The 19,676-nt window shown below is 37.9% G+C and overlaps 1 protein-coding gene across 4 annotated transcripts in view; it reads right to left on the bottom strand.

Annotated features, from left to right (window-relative positions):
* Positions 1 to 18,929, bottom strand: part of LOC110448947 (histone acetyltransferase KAT6B-like) — a 43,192-nt gene extending 24,263 nt beyond the window's left edge. For 2 of the 4 annotated variants that reach the window (XM_021495466.1, XM_021495464.1), the window contains exons 1-9: positions 18,780 to 18,926; positions 16,744 to 17,541; positions 12,433 to 12,541; positions 11,252 to 11,364; positions 10,837 to 10,918; positions 9,943 to 10,093; positions 8,080 to 8,142; positions 5,378 to 6,963; positions 1,021 to 1,130 (exon numbers count right to left, since the gene is read on the bottom strand). In XM_021495466.1, coding sequence (XP_021351141.1) covers positions 1,021 to 1,130; positions 5,378 to 6,963; positions 8,080 to 8,142; positions 9,943 to 10,093; positions 10,837 to 10,918; positions 11,252 to 11,364; positions 12,433 to 12,541; positions 16,744 to 17,343 — 2,814 coding nt within the window. In that variant the 5' untranslated portion in view covers positions 17,344 to 17,541; positions 18,780 to 18,926. Of the gene's footprint in view, positions 1 to 1,020; positions 1,131 to 5,377; positions 6,964 to 8,079; positions 8,143 to 9,942; positions 10,094 to 10,836; positions 10,919 to 11,251; positions 11,365 to 12,432; positions 12,542 to 16,743; positions 17,542 to 18,779 lie in introns of all 4 variants that reach the window. The other 2 variants (XM_021495465.1, XM_021495467.1) reach the window with 2 other exon arrangements.
* Positions 18,930 to 19,676: the final 747 nt, after the last annotated feature.

The following is a 19,676-nucleotide window of genomic DNA, read 5'->3' on the forward strand; positions in this document are numbered from 1 at the left end:
AAGTAAAACCACAGACCTGCGCCAAGTACCTGGTGACTGTCCCAAACAGGCCTCGGACCCGCAACCCAGTGGTGGAGGGCTAGAGGTAGCAGAATGTCAGACGACTTAACCACTCGGCCATACAAACTTAGATTGAAGCTTTTTACCTGAATACTGTTATGCAACTTTTGAAAATATTGTAAATGCAATCAGTGGAAACTTTTTCCAAGTATTGCTGTCAATTTCTATTAAGATTTTCAGTTTCAGTACATTACTTGCCATATACATTTCTGGACAAAGACCAACAATTCAGTAGAATTAAAAGTGCATGTGGTACTTAAAAGATTAATGTCACATATTTAATCCCAGTCCTGTGAAATTCACCCCCGATAAAGGTTTAGTCGACATTTTTTCAGTAAGGTAGTAAGACCATTACATTGCCATACCATCTCAATCTTAACGGGTTTATCAACATCTACCCTAACAATTTAAAACTAATATCAAAAGAAAAACCTAACAAACCAAAATCATCTCCAGACACCCAAACCAAAACTGTCTACACTTTGTGTTAACAAACTTCACAAGATATATCCTTGATACCAAACACAATCAAGTGTTGCTAATACACCCGATCTATCATCCTTGCTCGACATAATACCAGAAATGGGTTCCAAACACTCCCGATTGGATAAATGTCATTTTCGCTATAACACGGAGAAAACATTTGGTTGCGTTTAAAATTTGTTAACAAATCCACCTTTGAAATGAAACAAAATGGAGAAGTTACTGCAAAATGATATCTATTGCTAGTCAAGGCAAACGTCACAAAACCACACTTATCACAACACATGAAAATGCAAAATAAAATGTGATGAAACGGAACCAAAAAACAGATAAGACGTCAAACAACCACCAAAACAAGGATCTGCCACATAAGCAAGAAGAGCCGTTTGTGAAGCTGAATATCGTCACATCACAAGTGTTAGGCCTCTGAGTTGTTACCACGCCGACAATGCGCTAAGACATGGAAACCAAACCTACCTGGTTGAGTGCTTCCTGCGCCTTTTCCTGCGCAAGTTTGAAGAGATCCACATCGTCATCAGTGACATGAGGTGGGAGCCCATTGTTGTCAAGCTCCATTTTCTCTTCATCTGCGAGAAAAGAGAAATCTGTTTAATGAAAATGGTATTATTTCAAAAAACTTTGTAGTAGATAACTACAGTAGGTCCAAATGTCAAGTCAAACACCATGGATCAATGCTGAAATGAATTAAGCTATTTTCGTCATACATAATTGACAGTGAACAAATTGTTCAGAATATTCATTTTACTTACGACTAAAAATTACTATCTGACATTCATATCTTGCCCTGATTTCTCCAAAACTTTCGTTAAGACTTCATTGATTTGAAACAAAATTACTTTTGCCAGATTATTATATTATTGAAAAGTTTGAAAATGATTTTTTTTGTGTGTCAAGACATCAGGTTCCTTTCTATACATCAACGTGATGAACAAGTTTCCAGCTAGAGTACAGCAGCTTTGTCATATCACAGTTGAACCTGTCTTAACCAAACACCACTGACCAATACATAGCTTTACATATAAAAAAAGTTAAAAATATATTCAGTGGAATTTCAATGAATATCTAGTTTATGCAGGTTTTAAGATAAGGTTTCATAGCTCGGTTCAGACAGGATTAAGCTTTCATAATAGCATACAAAGTTGTTAATTTGAAATTTAATGAATATATAATCTACACTAAATACAGGATTTAAGTATTCTAATTTCTCAATGTACCATAACTAGAAGTAAGCCGACTCATAACATCTGTACTGTCCTTTCATCACCGATAGTTTGTTGAAGCTCCAAGATAGCTCAAACTGAACTGTGTGGTGTTTGTCAGGATGTTTAATCACTAGGTATCATCAGTTCACTAAACATAGATATCACCGCTAATCGTCCACACTACCTGATCAAAATGAGTCACTGTTTTTGACAAACACACACAATGAACTACACTTGCTCTCAGAACACATATAATGCCCCCCTTAGTTAAGCTTACTCTCAGAACACACAGAATGCCCCCTTAGTTAAGCTAACTCTTAGAACACACAGAATGCCCCCCTTAGTTAAGCTTACTCTCAGAACACAGAATACCCCCCTTAGTGAAGCTTACTCTCAGAACACAAAGAATCCCCCCCCCCCTTAGTAAAGATTACTCTCAGAACACACAGAATGCCCCACAAAGTAAAGCTTACTCTCAGAACACAAAGAATGCCCCCCACTAAGTGAAGCTAACTCTCAGAACACCCAGAATGCCCCCCCTTAGTAAAAGCTTACTCTCAGAACACCTAGAATGCCCCCCTTAGTAAAGATTACTCTCAGAACACATAGAATACCCCCTTAGTAAAGCTTACTCTCAGAACACATAGAATACCCCCTTAGTAAAGCTTACTCTCAGAACACACAGCATACCCCCCTTATAACTAGTAAAGGTTAATTTCAGAATACTTAGAATGCCCAGCTTAGTGAAGCTTACTCTCAGAACACCTATAATGCCCTCCTTAGTAAAGCTTACTCTCAGAACACCCCCCTTATAATTTGTAAAGCTTACTTTCAGAACACCTAGAATGCCCAGCTTAGTGAAGCTTACTCTCAGAACACCTATAATGCCCTCCTTAGTAAAGCTTACTCTCAGAACACCCAAATACCCCCCTTAGTAAAAGCTTATTCTCAGAACACCTAGAATGCCCCCCTTAGTAAAAGCTTACTCTCAGAACACCTAGAATGCCCCCCTCAGTAGCTTTCTCTCAGATTACCCCCCTTAGTAAAACTTACTCAGAACGCCCAGAATGCCCCCCCCCCCTCGCCCTTAGTGAAGCTTACTCTCAGAACACCCAGAATGCATGCCCCCCTTAGTAATGCTAACTCTCAGTACACCAAGAATGCCCCCCTTAGTAAAGCTTACTCTCAGATTACCTAGTGTGCCTCCTTAAGTGAAGCTTTCTCTCAGAACATCCAGAATGCCCCCTAAGTAAAGCTTACCTCATTAGCTTTCTCTCAGATTACCAAGAATATCCCCTTAGTAAAGCTTAATCTCAGAACACCAAGAATGCCCCCCTTAGTAAAGCTTTCTCTCAGAACACATAGAGTGCTCCCCTTAGTAAAGCTTACCCTCAGGACACCCAGAATGCCCCCCTTAGTAAAGCTTACCCTCAGGACACATAGAATGCTTTCAGTTATGTCATAGAGGCTCACAAGTTGATAATTAAGAAATTTTAATGACAATTCCAGTATAAGTAAACACCATAATGGCTCAGTTAAAAACGGATATTGCACATGAAATATAACTATGGGGTAAGTGAAATGTTGTTTGGTATATCATTTTCGTTCGGAAGACAATTTCCCTTTTAGAGTTTTCAATACACCATACAATGGATGGTTCCCCTGTCTCTTGGTTACCCTACAATACATTTTTCCATTGAACAGAAATGCCATCAATTCCCCTCCTTAAAATACCATGATAAGTCTGTGTTAGTAAAAGGTCCACCCTCATATACACAGATTGTACAGCTGATAGGCATCAGCTCCCTCCATATACAAGGTATTGGGCCTGAAAGGCTCACCTGATTTAAACATCCATAAGAAATCTTGTCATAATTATCAGAAGGACCCAATGATACTCCATGTCAAATTCAGTTAAAATCCCTTAATCCATAATCAAGATATAGGATATACCGGCTTTCCCTGTATTGGGACCAACCTCTCGGCCCCCAGGATAGCCATACCCTCCCTTTATATAATTATGAATCATTTGGCCAAATGCTACTCTAAACTAACTTAGATTAAAATCCCATAACTCCACAAGGAGTAGGATTTGAAAGATTTTTCAATATCTTAATTGGTTTAATATATACAGCTTTCATGTTTGTATTATATATATATATTGTCAATAAAATGCTTTTGAATTGAAAGATTTTTCAATATTTCTCCGAGGTCCCACTCATCTGCCCCCGACACCATGATGAATTCCCTTTGGCAAAGGATGCTGCAAACACTACGAACTCATACCATCACCATACCACCTCATACCATCACCACCACCACCATCACCATACCAACTCATACCATCACCATACCACCTCATACCATCACCACCACCACCATCACCATATCAACTCTACAAGCCCATGTGCTCAGTGATCATTTCTACAGTAAGGCAATCCACCTGCCTGTACAGTCAAACATGTGACTAGATTGTGCCACAAATATCACATTGACTTTGGAGATTTTACAAAATAAATGTAGTGTTAACATTGGAGGATGCCCCAAAGAGTGTCATTAATCCTTCGAATTAGAATAAAAATGTAAAATTTCAAGAAACAACACATTTCCTTACATTGTAGAAAGCTGAACAAGTCTCTGTCAGTTATTAGAATAAATAGTATACATTTGAACGAGTGTTGTAGAAAGATGATGGTAATAAAAAAAGTAATAATACAACTGATGAGTACAAGGCGAAACGCTTTGGAATTGTAATGTTTTACCAGATAGTGTGGACTGTACAGTACGGTATTTTATATGAACTGTGCATCAATATTATTTACATGAAACAAAACATTGAGAAAAAAACACATGCAATTAATTAAATAAAAAGCAATCTTCTCCAGGGTTTTTCCCTTTCAAAACCAACAGTCTTTATTTGTGAACAGAATGCAGATTTGAAAGGAAACACAACAGGAACTGTATAAAGCAGGAAACTGTGTTGAACAACCCATGCACAATCTGTTATAACATAAATATCAGTACATTTTCAGCAAGATACAGCAATACACAAGAAAATTCACGGTTAACAGATTCAAACTACAAGAACATTTCTTCACAAAACAGCAGACACTGCCAGGAAAACAGAAAAGGCAGCGCATGAAATTTGATGTACTTCATCCCGACAAATCTGCAATCTGTTCAGAGAAGCATGAGTGACACCTTTGAACCAGTTTTTGCGTTTTACTGCAATTTTAGAATTTCTTTTTCATTTTATTCGGAAGACACCAAATTGTTTTTCAGATATGTATTTTAATTGACGCAGACAAAAACATAAGATCGATGGATGCAAAAGTAGGCAGGGCTGCATGTCATGCCTCTCATGCTGTAGAGGTCAAGGTCATAGTGAACTGAGGTCACGAAACAAGGCCAAGGCTACCAACCACATCATGCACTACAGCCCTAGCTAGCTAGCCTATGTGACGATAAACGAGTGTGCGAGCGGAGGATGGCAATTAAGACCCTTCGGGCATGGGACACAGCAACTCAAGCAATGGTGAGCAGGGGCCAGGTGATACACAGGATCGCTATTTGTAGTTATAGGGCTGTGTAAACGTGACTTTGAGTCTTACCCCTGTGTTCTAATCCACTGGCAAGGATGAGAGAGTCCTCATCGTCATCGTCGGAATCGCTGTCCTCATCGCTGTCGTCCTCGCTCTCTGATGAAGAAGGGGCCGGGGGGACGGGGGTACCATGACTGCCACCCCTCCCCCGCCCCCGACCCCTTGGGTAATGAGTCACTGGCGACTGGACAATCGGCGATGATGTAAGTTTGGAATGTGCACCTCTGGCAGGTCTGCCAACTACTGGTGGTGAAGACATTGGTAGGATCTTGGACTCAAATATATTGCTCAAAAGTTCTTTCTTTACACCTCGTCCCATTCCTCTCCCAACACCTCTCCCTACACCTCTCCCTTTTCCTCTACCCATGCCTCGACCTACTCCACGACTCACTCCTCTGCCAGCACTCATTCCTCGACCAGACGGAAGCGTCTTGCTGAATGGCCTCCCAAGCTTTACTCTCCCTCGGGTGAATGGCCTTCCTCTGCTGAATGGCCTACCTTCACTAAATGGCCTTCCTCGACTAAAGGGCCTACCTCTATGGAATGGCCTACCTGTACTATAGGGTCTTCCACGACCAACTGGCCGTTCTTTACTCAACGACTGACCTCTTTTACTGAAGGGCCTGCCGCGACTAAAGGGCCTAGTCTTAGTGCTAAATGGTCTTCCTCTGCTGAAAGGCCTCCCTCGTTTCACAAAGGGTCTTCCTCTACTTTGCCCTCTGCCCCGGACTGAATTAAATGTACCCCTAGCTCTACCTCGACCCCGACCCCTGCCTCGACCTGCTCCTCGACCCCGGGCCACTGGGAGCATAGGTATAACCGGTGGAAAGTCATTGGACGGTTCAACTAACATGTCGGACTGGACTGGCTCTTCCAAGGAGTCCACAGAGGAAGAGGAAGAGGGAGAGGGCGAACTTGACCTTTCCGCTGGCTTCTCTAGAATGTCATTGATATTGTTATTATTATTACTATAAATAGGGCTACACTTATGAAAATAGTCAGATATCTTCATTCGTCGGCGACCTCGCGATATTGGGGCATAATCAGGTACCAGTTTCTTCCTGTCCCCCTGAGCAGTAAACAAATGGGAGAGTCCGTCAAATAGCCCCTTCAGTTGCCCAGTGCCCGGAGGCCCCGTGTATTTGTGGCGCTTGGCAGCCTGTAGTAACCTAGAGCGTTTAAGTATCCTACTGGCAGCCTGCTGTGAGTTGCTTTGTGATTGCTTTACACCATTGTTTATAGAACAGGCTTTATTGGACAGTGCTGTAAAATCGCCAGAATTCAAAGACACCCTAGAAGTTCTTTTGTTTGATGGCGTGAAAAACCGTGACAAGCCATCGACTAAGCCCTTGGGTTCGGTCAAGGCAAAAAACGGCTCAAAGGTGCTAGCCTCCTCATCGCTCTCTGACTGATCACCGGGAGATGAAGAACTGTCGTCCTTTGTGTGTTTAGTAGATGCTACTTTACCAGATGAGGACTCGTCCTCCGATTCGGAGCCAGAGTGGCCGCCACGGATGCCATTCTTGACCCCAAATTTTTTCTGTATGCGGAAGATTCGTCTTTGCTGTGGCGTCAACAGTGGACAAAATATTTGCCTGCAAACCAAAGGTTCATTAGAGATATCATATGCTCACTCTCAAAAGGGTTATTTTCTCAAAGAATCTTTTTTAACTACTGAAATGAAAACAAGAGGCCCAGAGGGCCTGTACCCCTCACCTGGAAATGTTCATCCCTCTGTCCCCAAGGGGGTCAGACCCACCATTTATACAAAAATTAATTTCCCTTCCCTCAAAGTAGTGATAACATAGAAGGATTTTAACTATTTTCTCTATTCGGCCCCACCCATCTGACCTTAGTAGAGCCACACCCACGGCTTATACAAAATTAAGTCACCTTAAATGTTTTACCTCTATTTTTTCCATAGGGCCCCGCTCCTCCGCCCCCAGAGGGGCCACACCCACGGTTTATACAAAATTGAGTCCCCTTTGCCTAAGAATGGCCCAGATTAATAACTAGGTTAAAATCCCTGAATCCGTAACATAGAAGGATTTTAAAGGTTTCACCTCTATTTTCCCTATTGGGCCCAACCCCTATGACCCCAGTGGAGCCACACCCATGGTTTATACAAAATTGAGTCCCCTTGGTCCAAGGATGTTCCAGGCTAAATTGGGATTAAATACCTAAATCCCTATGGTGAAGAAAGATTTTAAAGGTTTTACCTCTATTTCCCCTATTGGGCCCCGCTCCTTTGCCCCCACGGGGGCCACACCCACCGTTTATACAAAATTGAGAGCCCTTGGCCCAAGGATGCTCCGGACCAAATTTTTAATTTTAACCTGCACAACTAGGGACTGAGGGAACCTACATATAACATTTGAGAAAGATCCCTCTGGAACTTTCTGAGAAATAGCATAACAAATTTAAAATCCACTTAGCTGTTCAGGTCTAGTAGCGTTTTAAAGGAAAATGCGCCATGGCATAAGCTCACTTGCCCTTTGGGCAGGTGAGCTAAAAAAAGAGACTTCAGCAAAAATCATCCAGTGCAATTAATCTCTATGGCAAAACAGTTTAATTAAAATTTCAACACATAGAAGTCAATCTGAAAACTTCGAATTGGCTTAAATATTATGTAAACAAATTCTGAACCAACACAATAACAGTAAAAACCTTACAAAATAAGTTGAACAATGAAATAGCGGGGCAATACTCACGTCCTATGGACTGCTGATTTGCCATTGACATTACCAGCTCCATCACAGCCAGGTGTTGCACATCTGTAAAACAGTGGAATGTAACATTTACCTTCAGTGCTCTAATAGGTTATTAACAAAATCCAATTAGGTAAATTATAGTTCTAATTTATATCATCAGATCTCATTTCTAAATCTGATTGTTTTCCCTTCTGTTTAGAAGAGTATATAAATAGGGGATCAAAAAGGTTAATTTTTTGGCTATTCCAGCATTAAGTATATTGGGGTGCCCCAATGTACAGATATACAAATGTTCCTAAGATCTTATACCTCCACCAACAAAACCATCAATTTTGAGTTCAACCCATCCCAGTATTTTTGTAATATGTATGCCCTGCCCTCTCCAGTTTATAATATTTTTTGCTCATACTGTAAATATTTTATGCCCTCCACATGTGAAACAAGTCCTTGACTCAATGTGTTTCAATTGAATTCAACAAGAGATCCCAGAGGATTCTTGGCGCCCACCATTGCACCATCTTTATTAGTTCTTTGTCAGTTCGATCTTTTCTCTTCTTTTCTCTAATCTGTTTGATCGAGTCATGTTAACAGTAAATGCATCTTGAGGTAACTTTTGATCTAAACTTAATACTGATGTGTATGAAACAACCTTCAAAGTGAGTTTGACATTTCAAATAATTACTAGTACAGTACCTAATGTGAAAGTAATAGAATCGATCATTGCAATATGAGAAAGATCTGTTTAGTTTTTCCTTTAGCCATTTTGTTTTTATGATCGGTCTCAAAATATAACATGCACAACGAGGTATCAAGGGGAACCCACATATCAAATTTGAGAAAGATCCTTTAAGTTATTCCTGAGAAATAGTATTAACAAACCTTCAATGTCAAAAATCGAAGATGGCTGCCTGTCGGCCATGTAGTTTATCCGATCAGTCTCAAAAGTTGCCCTGCACAACTAGGGTCCAAGTGGAACCCATATATAAAATTTGAGTAAGATCCCTAAACCTTTACTATAAAAATCCAAGATGGCTGCCTGTCGGCCATGTTGTTTATCTGATCAGTCTCAAAAGTTGCCCTGCACAACAAGGGACCAATGGGAACCTACATATAAAATTTGATAAAGATCCATCAGGTTCTTCCCGAGAAATAGTGATAACAAACCTTCACTATCAAAATCCAAGATGGCTGCCTGTCGGCCATGTAGTTTATCCGATCAGTCTCAAAAGTTGCCCTGCACAACTAGGGTCCAAGTGGAACCCATATATAAAATTTGAGTAAGATCCCTAAACCTTTACTTTAAAAATCCAAGATGGCTGCCTGTCGGCCATGTTGTTTATCTGATCAGTCTCAAAAGTTGCCCTGCACAACAAGGGACCAACGGGAACCTACATATAAAATTTGATAAAGATCCATCATGTTCTTTCCGAGAAATAGTGATAACAAACCTTCACTATCAAAATCCAAGATGGCTGCCTGTCGGCCATGTAGTTTATCCGATCAGTCTCAAAAGTTGCCCTGCACAACTAGGGTCCAAGGGGAACCAATATATAAAATTTGAGTAAGATCCCTAAACCTTTACTATAAAAATCCAAGATGGCTGCCTGTCGGCCATGTTGTTTATCTGATCAGTCTCAAAAGTCGCCCTGCACAACTTGGGACCAAGGGGAACCTACATATTAAATTTAAGATAGATCTCTCTGGTACTTCTTGATAAATAGCCATAACAAGAAATGCTTAAGGACGGTCGCAGGGTGATTTGATTAGCCGACGGTGGGCTAAAAATAAAGTCTATTATCACTATTAAAGGATATTGATAACTTATCATAAAACTGTTTAAGATGTTTTGATTGACAATCTTACTTTGCAACTGGGGGTTTCTCCTTTGGGGTTCGCATGCTCTTTGTTGCCATTGTTTTGCTAAACTTCTTTTTCATTTTAGCTGCCAGTTCCAAATATCGTTTCCCCTTTTTGCTGCCTCTATTTGGGTCACATATGTTGCACCTCCACTTGCCTGTCAAATTTAATCAAATTTTAACGATACAATCCCACATCAACAAGCCTAATCTTACCAAAATTAGATAGAATCAATGACTCGATATTAACGCGATGTCACTTTACTTTCACCGATTCAATTATTTTGAAGACGTGCACTATTTTATCATGTTTTGAAGGGGTGAAAAAGCACACATAATCATTGCAACAATTATTCCTGAACTATTCACAGCAACGAAAGATAAAACCAAAGACATGATGCAATATGTACTACACATCAACTGGACCTGTTTGATTTCTTGGAATACCTTATTCTATGTTACATAGCTGTATATGTAGTGGTGCACTGTGGATATATGATCAAATGTGTCCATTCTCAAATTAACCTAGCAGGCAAAAAATCATTCAAAAGTTAACATTTAACTCAGTACTCTCGGTTATTATAGTTTCACAGGATATCTAATATATCTGGATATAAAAAGATTCTTTGCTTAATAGAGTCTAAATAACCTGAAGGAATGTGATGACAAAATTTAGGGAAATAGCTATTTTCAAATGAATTTATCTTTTGCAGAAATAGACTGCAATAGCTATTTTCAAATAAATTTATCTTTCGCAGAAATAGACTGCAAAACTAGGAAACTTTAAGAGAGATATATATGATAGCCTACTGTTGCATCACTGAAAATACTTTCAAGCATTACATGCAAAATCCTATATATATATAGTATACACATGTATATATAAAGGTATATGCCAAACCTTTAGGGGCTTTGATAAGTGGGGGGTCACAACATCCCATGTGGAACCCCCGGTCACAGCAATCACAGAAAAGCATGTTGTCCTGAAACAAGTACAAAGGCATGAAAATTGTACACTGCTCACACTTGACAAACTTTTATGTATTCTGTCGACAACTGTTTTACTCTGTTCCTAAAGGGAAGAAAATGGAATCAGTATCAAACAAATAATCAATAATGGCCTTTTCAGTAAATTCATTTAGAACTGTATAGTATTCCATATGTAATCAAACTATATGGTCTATTTTTTGTATAGAATCAGTGTTAACCCTGAGTTGATATACAGCGTGCTACATTGATCATCCTGTTACATTGATCATCCACAGGAAAGCATCGCACCAAAAGCAACAAGAGCATTATGTGTTACCAGTACATACCTCCCTTCCAGATTTTTGACAAAAGGAACACTTTTTACAGTCGATACACTGCCATCTAAGAGCCTTAACAACTTCTGTCAACTCGGCAGAAAACTTCAGGCAAGATGGGTGACCTGAAAAAACAAATTGAGTGACTAAAGTTAGAATCTAGACACTTGTCTGCTAGTCCAAGACTGGTAACCAAGAACTTGAAATTCCAAAAAGGTATGTGTTTTCATAGATATGTAACTTTATACATTGGAGAAGGAAAACAATATTCATTCATACCACTGACAATCTTGTATTTGTAAACTAATGTAAATTATGGAAAGCATCTTACTACTAGTATGAATTGTGCATTTTGTTAATAAGAGGCCCAGAGGGTCTGTATCGCGCACCTGGAAATATTAGCAAAATTGAAGTTAGATTAGCATGATGTTAATGGAAGTGTGCATGTATTTCATGGTTAGTCAGGGGTTATATTTACATGCAAATGGACAAAGTCTTGTCATTTCTAAAACAAGAGGCCTAGAACAGTATTTTCCAACGTTTTCTATACCAACCCATGTTTTTAATGGAAATTAGGGCAGGAACAATGTCACATGACTTGGCGAGATCTCGCATTACTGAAGGTATTTCCAAACGTTATGACGTAGGCCGTCAAGATTTTACGTGGCATTAGAAGGCGCCCATCAAAAACGTAAAGTAAACCAGAGTAAGTTTGAAAAAATATGTTTTTAGTGATTGTATTGGTTATTTGAGGCTTGTAATTTATGTTCATCTTGTGCATGAAGAGTAGATCTTTCAATCCATGTGCGACATGTGTGTGAAAGTGACGATTTGTTTCTAAAATATCAGTTTGAAGAGCGACCCAGATGCGGGTCGCTTATTTCCCGCATATTATAGAGGGCCGGAGTTCTGACGTTAACAGACCGATATAAAAAAGTTGATAAAACATCAGAATAATTCTGTCTAGAAGGGCACTGTAAGGAAGTTTATATGGATATGAGGGTTTTTTGGTAGTTTGTGGCTGTTTGCCATACATCGATTCAAAATTTCATTTGTTTTTTTCCCAAAAAAGTTTACTTTTGTGCAAGGGTTTAGAATATCCAGGTGTCAACATGATACATTTATATTACCGTGTCCTTTGAAGTATCGTGACAATAATGTATATAGCTGAATCACATAGCACCACCACTTACCACTGTTTCCACAGTCAGCACAGGAGATCAGGTCCTCGTATTCATTATTGCGGTTCTTGTTCTCATCCCCCAAGCAGAAGCAGCAGATTGGAATAGGTTTGGCACATTTCTGAAAAATAAATGTCACAATGCAAAATATTGCATATTCTATTTTCTACAACTACTTTCAGACACTTGATACAAAAAAATCTACAATTACATGCCATTTTATTTACACAGTTATGGCATTTTAAGTCGGGATATTATTATTACTGAAAAATAGCTCATTAGACCTAAATTTCTCAACCAAATGAAGAAATATATGAAAATATCATGTATAGGTTTACATTCACGTTCATTACTTATATTGCTCGAAAGGGCTCAACATGTGCACTGAATCCATCAATATTCCATTGCATTAACTTCCTAATAAATCAAATGTAAATTTAGCAAATTTACATATTTCACAAAACATTTATCATAATTTAACCAATAAAAATTACAATAACCTTTTCTTTCCTGGCGAGATTTGAACTAATAAACACCTATATAGCATTATAAAATGCTGGGTTCTCACTGAATTTTACAAAACATGTTATTGGTCATCGAGTTTTTTTTTAAATATACAATGTTTCCTCCGGGGAGATTGAATGGGACACCCCCTCCCCTTTTTTTCAAATTTATTTTAAAAAAAAAAAAAGTAATACAGTGTCAGACTTCAGAATGAATAATTTCTATAATTTTCTCTTCAATAATATAACCATTTATCAATAAGAATTCATTCTTCATTTTACATCCTCTTCACCATGCTGTGAATTACATAATAATACCAGGAGGACTAGGAGTCAAAGGGGATGGGATCCGGAGGGGGTAGGTAAACTAGTGTGAATCTGAACTGTAGACTTTCCCTGTACGTAGCTGTATCTGACATGTGATAGTCCTAGACGTGTCATTTTTAACTGAGGTGGTAGTTTACCTTAAGCTACTGGCTATAGAGCTAATCAATTAATCTGCTGGAATTTCTGCTGTTATACAACAGTGTATTGATTTTGTTTATGTTAGTGGCTGTGGCCTGCCTTACTGTGCCAGACAGGCTATGCTCCATGTAACTGTTGGGTGCTGTATGTTTAAACCCCTATTAGATGTCTCATTAGAGACTAGATAAATACACAAGGTGGAATTTCATACATGATCATTGCCTGCTTGTGCCCATAGGCAGCAGTGAGGAGGAGTGATGATGTGAGTAATCTGTATCTACAGGCTCATATCTCTTATTATCCCGCTTCCCATTCAAGTACTTTCTCTACTACATACATCATTTACTGGCAATTTATATACTGTATGGGGCCTTCGTCAGTTATCCCAGCTGAAAATAGCTAAGTACATATTTGTAACCTTATATTTGTTTCACCATTTCTTAACCTTCACTTTTCCCACTGACAGCCACACGCTCCCAGCCTGTATTAGTCTGTGCATTTTCAATTTCGGTATACCAGACCAGTAAATCTTTTAAATATCTCTACATATCCTCCCAACACCAGCCAAGGTCACTGATATTGGCCTTTAAATCCCAAAACTTGGGCCACATACAGTGTTAATCAGCCTCCTTCTACAGACTCCTTTCAACATTGTCCACCGATTTCAATCTACAAATGTCAACTATAAAGACTAATCAACACCCAATGTATTTTTGCATCCAATCCATGTCAGAGGTAAAGCAAGGACCAAAATGTCCACTTACAAACAAACCTCTGAGAGCATCCAACACAGGGGTAAGGAATTCAAAAGGACACATACAGGAAACGAGGTACAATGTAATACATCCAAAATTGAAATGGTCCAATACACATCAGAAAATTTGATGCAGATCAATGAAAGAGTTGAAAAACTGGAAAACAGATCATCATTTAAAGTATGGTTGATCAATGCAAACCTTTCTACTTGCTGCCCTGAATTTTAATTCATTGTCTACAAGCTGTCTGGAGTATTATTTCAGCTGAAAGTATATAGTGTCCCTTTCTATTATTGGTAAAAGCCGTCAATTTTCCTCCCAATTTGTTCCAAAAACAAGACTTTTGTACCTTGACTCTGTTTGATAAGGTGTGTACCCAAAATGTTTTTTATATATATAATTTGCAAACACACACTGTACCTGTCACCACCAACCAGGCCTTCACTCTTCTTCAAAGGGAAGTAAAACCAAGGGATAAGATGTTTCATATTTTACCCTTGAAAATTTCTTCACATTCAGTAGCCAAACTGGTTGCAAAATTTGGTTTTGAAATTGGACATTAGACCAAAAAAAACGACTGCATGTGTACATCAAAATTCACAGCTACTCACATCAATAACCTGTGATATGGTGACTTCAAAACCCAATAAGTATTGAAGTGCTTGTAGAAATTAACTTTGGTGTGACATTTTTTGTCGCATTTACAATGACCTTGAACTAGACCTACATTATGTTTACAAACGCTTTAACACAAAAGTGAAATACCATCGATCATAGTGTTCCAATGATACCACGCGACATATTAGTAGATATAGGATAGAAGTTTTTAAGAGTGTCAGTTTTAGAGACAGGCATACCTAAGTTGAGTTCAACCTGGGATTTTTCAGTCAATTTCGGGAATTATACCTACTTTTTTACTTTGGAAAACCACCAATATTTAGCTCAAAGCAACTACAAAAATTCACTGACTATACATGAAGATACTACCTGTATGAAAAATGTAATCTTATTATCATCCTTTTATGCATCTAGAAAAGAAAGCTGTAATTTCTATAGATCTTTTCAGGAGTCCTGAACATCTTGAAAATGTTGGCATAGCTACGAGATATAGTGCTTACTGCCTAAATACTGGGTTCTAAGGTTCTACACATGTTTGGGAGTCACATAGGAAAACCACAAGTCCTGGACTCATTTATCACAGTCCCAAAAATTACTGAGAAAGTTGGGGAGTCACATCGGAAAACCACAAGTCCTGGACTCATTTATCACAGTCCCAAAAATTACCGACAAAGTTGGGGAGTCACATAGGAAAAGCCCAAGTCCTGGACTCATTTATCACAGTCCCAAAAATTACCGAGAAAGTTGGGGAGTCACATAGGAAAAGCCCAAGTCCTGGACTCATTTATCACAGTCCCAAAAATTACTGAGAAAGTTGGGGAGTCACATAGTAAAAGCCCAAGTCCTGGAATCATTTATCACAGTCCCAAAAATTACTGAGAAAGTCGGGCAATCTTCTACTATAGTACAATTTGAAATTACCCCGGCCTCCAGATACTGGATTTCAAGCTTTAAGTATTTCACAAATAATTAGGAACTCTTCATTGCAACCACAAACTGTTTCTAATAACAATACTAAAATAATTAGCACAACTGGTATGGACTTCATGGCACTGAAAATGGATGAGCTACTGAATAATACAATGTACTGTTGTCAGCTGCATAAATACTTAAAAATGTCTGTGAGAAAATTACCCCCAATATGTCTAACTACCTAATTGCTTCTTATTGCAATAAATGTATAATTCAATTCAAAAAATAGTTATCATTACCACTTCAGTGTTTTAATCCCTTGGTATAACTATACACAGGAGGACTATGTATGGTTTGGGCCTATTTTGGCCCCCAAATGCATCAAAATTCAAAACCTTTAAATGAACTTTGAAATGACTGTTTCTTTAATTTCGAATACTTCCCAAATACTATTATGAAAATATTTATTTATATTTCTAAATATTGTTACCATGGTAACAAGTTCAAATTTGCATAAATTAGAAAAATTTGAATATTCAGTGAATATTGTGATAGTTTGCATAGTTTTTCTCCTAGAAACTATAGAGCGCAAGCTTGAACAAACTTAACATCAAATGATAATGTGTAGGCACCTGAAATACATCTTTAGGAGAAATATGAAGTTTGTTCAAGAGTGCGCTCTATGGTAGTAATATAACATAATGGAACATAATAGTACTGCCAGGGAAGTATTCAAAATTAAAGAAACATTCGGATGAAAGTTCTTTTGCAGATTTTTAATTTTGATGGATTTTGGGGCCAAAAAAGGCCCAAACCATACATAGTCCTTAAACAATATTTTAAATTTAGTATCAAAATCTTTTGACAATGATTGTGTGTATAATTTCACTCACCCAATCAATGCCTTGGGCTAGTTAGCGGTTTATGATATGAACTGGTAATCTATAGATGGGACTTGATTCATTTTTTCCCAAAAAAATCCATGCAAGCTCTCGCTCAATAATACAAATTACAACGAACCCCACCCAACTTTTCAGTTATTTGATTGTTGGACTCCTATTGATAGTTACCAAACTCTGCTCAAAGGAAAATGACAGGTCACTCCCAGAGTCTTCGTCAAAAGATCCAGAGTGACTACTGCTTCCTGCGGAGTCCGACTCCAGACTTTTCTCCCCCAGCTTAATGATACGTCCATCTTTCAACAACAATCCTGATGTTTCTCCTTTTTTCACCGAATCCTTCAGTTGGTGCATCAATTCAATCCCATCATGCAGTTCCACATTGTAACTGTTTTGAATGTTCTTTTCGATCTTTGACAATGATGACCCTTCTGTCTCGCCCATCGCACGAATTGACCTGACAATGATTTTGCACAAATCTGTTGACTTATCAACATGTAAAACTCTAGGTTTGAGGTGTGCATTTGCATCAGCATCTTTGTACGAGACCAAACCTTTGTTGTATACTTGTAATACAGTGCCATCCTTGATAGCCAGATTTAGCTGTTCTTCGATTGACTCTTTAGTGACTTTGTGATATTGTTTAATCGCATGACAGATTCGATCCAAACTGGGTCTTTGTTTCTGACATTTCACTTTCCCGATGGCCTCTAAAATCCATTTCAAATATGTTGGATTAGCAAGACCTTCCCTCTCTCCCTCTTTCACCATTTCTATTCCAAAAATGGGTATGAGCAGGAGCTAAAAATGTTGATATTCACATAGTTTCTGTGTTACATCTCACTTTTAGTGACAAATTGTTTAACAATTATCCTCCAACAGCCATGAATTGTGTTCTGTCAACAGGTCCAAATCACTTGCCAACGCTTTGGACGCATCTTAAAGATACTTAAAAACTTCATTTTGGATCTGAAAAATAAAGCAATTGATATACATACACAAAGGAACTAGGAAAAGTGGATTAGCATTATCAAATTCAAAGCATGTTTACATGATATATTTATTTATAGGACCATGAACTTAATTAAATTTTCTTAAGATAACATTGAAATTAAAATAAACACTTATTCTATGTTAGGCTACAAAAATCAAAATACAGTATTATACATCTGTAAATATGTCAGCTTAAAGATGAGACTTATTGCTTTAAAACACATTTACAATATTTTCTCTTCAGCTGGTTTTTTTATGAATCATTTAAGTTTAACTTTAAAACAACATGAATTCAATCTGCATAAAATACACAATCGTTTTAAAATGTAACATTTCTAACATCATGAATCTTTTTCTAATGTTAATTAAAACGTGAAACAACAGTACCAAATAAATTAATACTGACAATACTTATATGAATAGTAATATGTCAATATTTTTATGTTTTTGTAGTTTAAAATCTTAACAATAAAATCGTGAGTAACTGTATTTAAAAATCTGCAACGAGTGAAATATAAAAAAAGGATTTTCCTTTTTATTTAATCCTCATACGAATTACGTCGTACTGGACAATTTCAAATAATTACCCACGTCGATGTAAAAATGTAAATGATATAAGCTACGCATTGCAAAATTACAAAAAAGGAAGTTTTAACTGAAACGCATTATTATTTGCGTCATAACCCATCACTTCAGACAAAGAGGTTTTAGCCCGGCAAGCATTTTTCCTCATAATATATCACCCATAAAACGACTTTCTTGCAAAACCCCACGCCCGAAACTGGCACCCCGTAAAACCCGTTAACAACTATATTTACTAGGTTATAGCAATAATTCGTAAATTTTCAAAACGGCGGGTTTGTAAATAATTAGATTTGCACAATCCGCAAGGCAACGCCTGGCCCGAACCAAGAAGAAAACGTAAAATGGCGACTAAGGGTACATCGGAATAGCAGCCATGATAATAATGGCGGCAACTCGGTGTTGACGAATATTACACTCAAATTTAGACATATGGAGGATACTTTCGCAGCGGAAAAGATGATAATAGTATGTTTAGTACTTCTTAGGCATATATATCATATAAAGAACTTATGATAATTACTCAGAAACATCCTAACACAAAAAAATGTTTCGCATCGTCATGTCGGACTGTCAACAATGATTTCAAAATTTGAACCATGCAAACGAACAGCAAATATCGGTAAACTCACCGTTAGATTTCCTTCAAAATATTTCAATCCAATAGTTTAAAGAATCTATTAAAGTGTAACATACACAATTTCCTTTGTCTGGGACTCTAAATGCCAAGAAAAATGTAAAATCACAAGCCACCAGATCTCCTCGGTTCGACTAGCCGTCCGCCATTGAAAATATGGCTACCAATGAACTACGGACGCTCGTGCATCGTTGGGAGAATTTAGATATCGAGGTCAATTTTCCAACTCATCTTGCATTTTTTACGTAAATTTATGACATCGAGCATATTTTTGCCTGGTATAAATGAATTCAGTATCTATATATGTATCATATAACAATATTTTGGACGCCTGAAAATTTAAGGTTTTATTATTTTTGTATTTTTTATGAATCCTGACCTAGCGTATTTCTCCCTACGCATGGGTTTGTTGAAACAATTTGTCCTGTTCTTTACAATAACGAATTCTGATTGGTCAATGGTGATAAGTGATATGCTTTGATTCTTACGAGCACACATGAGTGTAATAGATATGAAGGAAATGCCTAAATACACTAGCATATTAATAAACACTTGTAAGAAACTAGGTGTTGTGGACTGGCATAGACAGCTATGAACAGATTGTTTAAGACATAAGTGATACATTTAACGTTCCAAATAACACAAAAAGGGGGAGATGACGCGAGTCATTTAATACAATGAAATATATATATATCAATATTAGTGAGAATGAGAGCTAATTTTACGCCCTTTACTGTTACTCCATACGCTGATCAGGTAATTAAATGCATTTACAACTGGAAAATAATTACACCGAGTTACGTGAGTGAAGTGTTACGTGGACATATTGTGTAAAAAAAATATACTACCAAGCGCACTTGTCAGTACGTGTTTGTAAACAGAAGGACACGAG

The sequence above is a fragment of the Mizuhopecten yessoensis genome, unplaced genomic scaffold (genome assembly GCF_002113885.1).
Source record: "Mizuhopecten yessoensis strain PY_sf001 unplaced genomic scaffold, ASM211388v2 scaffold4401, whole genome shotgun sequence".
Classification (NCBI taxonomy): Eukaryota; Metazoa; Mollusca; class Bivalvia; order Pectinida; family Pectinidae; genus Mizuhopecten; species Mizuhopecten yessoensis.